Source organism: Sinocyclocheilus grahami, unplaced genomic scaffold (genome assembly GCF_001515645.1).
Source record: "Sinocyclocheilus grahami isolate Dianchi unplaced genomic scaffold, SAMN03320097.WGS_v1.1 scaffold685.1, whole genome shotgun sequence".
Classification (NCBI taxonomy): domain Eukaryota; kingdom Metazoa; phylum Chordata; class Actinopteri; order Cypriniformes; family Cyprinidae; genus Sinocyclocheilus; species Sinocyclocheilus grahami.
The window spans coordinates 568,687-573,669 of NW_015505864.1; the positions used below are offsets into that span (position 1 = coordinate 568,687).

Sequence of the window (4,983 nt, forward strand, 5' to 3'; positions counted from 1 at the left end):
GTTCCAACAGGTGACGGGAGGGGGCTCATTTGGGAAGGAACAGCGGGAGGACGACAGGCTGAAGCATGGATGGACCCAGGTCCGGGTCATCGAAGGCAAGGAGGTTCAGCCTGGTACCCACCCTCTCCCGCATTTCGTTGTGCAAAATGGCCTGCTGTACTGTGTCACGCAGCGAAGGGGGGAGGAAAAATGACTGTTGGTGGTGCCACGCACCAAAACGGAGACCATACTGGAGCTGGCTCACTCCCATCCCTTGGCAGGGCATCTCGGAGCCGGGAACACCATCGAGCGGATCCGCGACCACTTCCACTGGCCGGGCTTTAGAGGCCGAAGTGAAGCGGTTCTGCCAAGCCTGCCCGACCTGCCAAGTGACGTCACCCAGGACGCCTCCCCCCAGTCCGCTGATACCGCTGCCTATCATCGAGGTGCCCTTCGAGCACATCGGGATGGACCTTGTGGGGCCGTTGCCTAAGTCTGCCCGGGGACATGAACAGCCTGGGAGCAACAGCCGGCAGCCCATCGCTCTGTCATCGAGCATGTAAAACAGATGAGGGAAAGGATCGACCGGGTCATGCCATTAGTCCGGGAACACCTGACGAAGGCGCAGCAGGCCCAACAGCGCCACTATAACCGGGCAGCCCAACCACGGGAGTTCCAGCCCGGAGACCGAGTCCTAGTCCCCAACGCGGCCTGCAAATTCCTGGCCACCTGGTAGGGTCCCTATACGGTGCTGGAGAAGATTGGGCAGGTGACGTACCGGGTGCGCCAGCCAGGAAGGAGGAGAGCCGAGCAGCTCTACCACATTAACCTCCTGAAGAAGTGGATGGGGACTATAGACCAGCTCGCGGCCCTCGCCATCTCTGATCCTGTGGTTGTTGACGTCAACCCCCACCTCTCTGTTGCCCAGAAGAGGGAGCTGCAGCACCTGGTCGGTCAGTTCTCTGATGCGTTCTCTTCTCTTCCCGGGCGGACCAACGTCCTGCAGCACGACATCCGGACGCCGCAAGGGGTCGTTGTCAGGCAACGGCCCTACCGCGTCCCTGAGGCTCGTCGGCGAGCTATTGAGGAGGAAATTGAACAGATGCTGAAGTTGGGGGTGATAGAACCATCACGCAGCTCATGGGCCAGCCCCATCGTGATGGTCCCGAAACCGGACGGCACCCTCCGTTTCTGCAACGATTTCCATCGCCTCAACAAGGTATCCGAGTTCGACGGATACCCCATGCCTCAGGTGGATGAACTGTTGGATCGGCTGGGAAGGGCCCGGTATATCTCGAAGTTAGACCTCACCAAAGGCTACTGGCAGGTACCCCTCTGCCAAACCTAAGACTGCTTTCTCTACCCCTAGTGGCCACTGGCAGTACCGGACCCTTCCTTTTGGCCTCCACGGGGCACCCGCCACATTCCAGCGGATGATGGACATCCTGTTGCGGCCCCATCAGGCCTACGTCGCGGCCTATCTGGATGACGTTGTGATCCACTCCGAAGCATGGGAAGACCACCTGGACCGGTTATGGAGGGTGCTCTCGGAGCTCCGGAGGGCTGGACTCACCGCCAACCCTCGCAAATGCCACCTTGCCCTCTCCGAGGCGAAGTACCTGGGTTTCCAGGTGGGACGTGGTCCCCCCTATCTCTCCCCTACTATCTCATATCATTAACAGGACCAGGACGACACTTAGGGGGGGAGTGTGACGAGCGTCCCAAAGCTTCATCAGCATCGCCCTGGAAATAAGCAAGGAGGACCTGGCCATCATCATCACAGGCTGATCGGTCACAGCTGCACCTCATCAGCCGGCGGCTACATAAGCCACACAAGCCCTGCCATCTGGGAGATTCCTCCATGAGACTGAGCACTAACTCGCCCTCTCATTTTTCCCACAGAAAGCAGCGTGTGACCGACCAGCCCCACAGGAGCACAGCACGGACCCTCTGCACTGGGAAGACGGAAAAGAGCACTCACGGCACCGGAGCACCTGCCTGGACCTTTCTCACTAGCACCCATCACCCCAATTAATCCACCCTCCGGGGTATTGATTTAGATTACTTGTCGTGTGATTCTTCACCCTGTTACAATATATATATATACATACACACACACACACACAAGCTGTATCCCAATTGCATGCTTCGAAGGATGCAGACTTCAAAAGCTGAACTGGACAAAAAAAAATGTTTTTCAAATTACAGAGGTGGCTCCTTACTTCTGGTAGTACGGAGTCAAATTCTCTCCTTCATCCAGCACTCGTCTCCTTGCAAAGTCTAGTGTGATCTTGCGGTCTTTGTGGGAGGCGTGTCAAAGCTCCCGGAGATCCTCCTCTCGCTTGCGTAATGCCTCCCTCTCACCTGGAGAAAGCCACTGGTTGGAATCCGTTGCAAAATAATCGGATTCATCATCCAAGACTTGTGTTCTCTTAACACTAAAAAAAAAAGATAAAGTGTTCAAATTATCTATAAGTCCAACGTAAATGTTGTGTGCATTATACTTCAGATGGTTCATGGGCATTTCTAAGGATAAAATGAATCTAACCCTGGCAATTACAGCAATAGGTTAACAACAGTGTATTTGAACAGCCAGACCTGTTCTTGTCAAACTCCAGAAGTTTGTCTTTGTGTTTTACAGCTTTTTCCAGACCGGCTTTCATCCTGGCCTCTTGATGGGGGAGATACTCCCGCTCGGTTCCCTCTAGAGACGCACAGAAAACAAAGGCTGTCACACGAATGCTACCAGTCAGGGGAAAACAAATACAACCACCTCATTTCTTACCTCCCATAAGTTTTTTACGGAGCTTTTGACTTTTGTTGGAGTCCCGCTGCAGTATCTCTTGCTCCTCTGTAGTACAGACCTGAATTATGTATTAAATATGTTAAACAGTGTTGATAAAGGCTTCTTAAACAGTTGCCAATCACTTTCATAATCAAATTTGCAAGGTCCATAAGATTAAACCTGGTACAGAATAGTGATCGATCTGTATGGGGTTTTCAATGGCCAATGCAAATATCTGTAGTCAATACTGAAACTACGGTTTAAAAGTTTGGGATCAATAAGATTTGTCTTTTATGTTTTTGAAAAAAAAGAGTCTGCTGTTCACCAAGGCTGCATTTATTTGATCAAAATTTCAATCAGAAACAAAAACATTGTGAAATATTATAATAATTTAAAACAACTGTTTTCAACTTATATTTATGTTTAGTTTTTGTGGAAAACATTAAACAGTGTATTTTTTCAGGATTCTTTGATGAACAGAAACAGAAATCAAATTAATGAGTGATTGTTGAGCAAAAGTATGAGAAGTATCTATTTCTTTAAAAATAGTGATCCCGATTTTTTGAACAAGTGTATATTGTAAATATTACAAAATGTATAACATTTTAATATATATATATACACACACACACACACACACATATATATATATATATATATATATATAACGACAAAAAAATATATATAAAATGGTTTTCCATTAACATGACTATCTGTATTTTAATTTGGAAATGACTACTAACAATCATCATGTGGGAACATCTAGACAATAGCCAAATAATTAGCTTGGCCAACATATGGGTCTATCACAAACACAGACTGTACTGATTAGTAAGCGGACAAAGCTCACCACACTGCCACAGAACAAACAAGGGCCAGAGCCTTCTTGCTCACACACTATCCAGCCGCAGCTCAGACAGTTGTTGATGAGTCTGTGTTTTTGAGCCAGACACTCGCAGGGTTGACGGCCAGGCAATAGAACAGCCAGCTTATCTCGGCGCTCTCGAGCATACAGAATCACAAACTTGCTCTTCTTTTTCACTGAGCTTGAGCTGCTGTTTTCTTGTGCCTGATAAACGAAAGTAAATCCCTCTGTAATTCTCTCCACCTAGTTAAACCAGATATATATTATGAAAGAGTTTTAGATATTAAAATGAGTTGACATACCTTCAAGTCAATGGGAGCTTTCACAGGCTCCGGCTCTGCCTGACAGACAGTCACAATCTCTTGCTTGTTTCTTCCCTTTCGTTTGGACTTCTTCTGAGTGTATTTGGTAGCTGTATCCAGACCCTCTGGGGTAGATATTTCATGCTAAATTTCTTTATTGACACTGAATAGATATATTAAAATACACGAAGATGCACCGATCAGGCAATATAATGGTTGTTTTGTACTTTTTTAAAAAACTACGATAAAACAGAAGTAGCAACAGATCTTTTCTTTTGCTTTGTGACCTCTCGATTATGTAGGCCGGGGACTTGATTCTATTCATCGGCTGTTGACTGGATTTTGAGACATGACTGCTGTACTGAGTACTCACTATTGTAAACAGATAAACACCAGCTTGCAGGGGCTGCATTTAAGGCCTGTTCACGCCGAGATGAATTTTAATTTGAATAAATGGTAGTTAATGCATCTGTTCAAACAGACAACAACATTCACATTTTTTTACAGAGGTGTTCTAATCTCTTTTCCATTGCACTGTGAATTAAACTGGCCAACCAATAAGATTTACGTTTTTGATCATGTGAATGGAGACAGTGCTGTTATATAAAATATGTTATATGACTTTTGTGGTGCTGTTATGTGTCATATGACTTGGTGGCGGTCACAAACAGACCCAACAGAACTAACTATTTCTCTGTTCTGTTTGAAAACATGTAAATGCTGTTTGTTTCTTCAATGTGACAGGCCGTGTCAGAAATGGAAAGCTGCACAGTGATGCCCCAGTGTGCGTATGTGTTTGTGTTTTACTGCAACATTTTGAACAATGAACACATTATTAAGTGCAAGTATGACAGATAGCAGTCAAAGCAAATCAAATACTGAGACAAACATAAGAATGATAATTAAAGAAAAAAACATTAGCATCTTGATAAGAAAATCGCATTATACTGCTGTCTTTGTTTGCTCCTGTACACTGCAAAAAATGGCTTATCTTACTTGGTATTTTTATCTTGTTTCTAGTCAAAATATCTAAAAATTCTTAAATCAAGATA

At 46.1% G+C, this 4,983-nt stretch overlaps 1 protein-coding gene across 1 annotated transcript in view; it reads right to left on the reverse strand.

The window, feature by feature from the left end:
* The window catches only part of LOC107559434 (activating signal cointegrator 1-like), a 76,623-nt gene extending 72,280 nt beyond the window's left edge, over positions 1–4,343 (reverse strand). Inside the window, 6 exon segments of the mRNA XM_016243255.1 lie at positions 2,202–2,417; positions 2,578–2,683; positions 2,765–2,843; positions 3,615–3,833; positions 3,932–4,075; positions 4,305–4,343. Of these exon segments, the coding sequence (XP_016098741.1) occupies positions 2,202–2,417; positions 2,578–2,683; positions 2,765–2,843; positions 3,615–3,833; positions 3,932–4,075; positions 4,305–4,343 (803 nt within the window).
* Between the last annotated feature and the right edge of the window lie 640 nt (positions 4,344–4,983).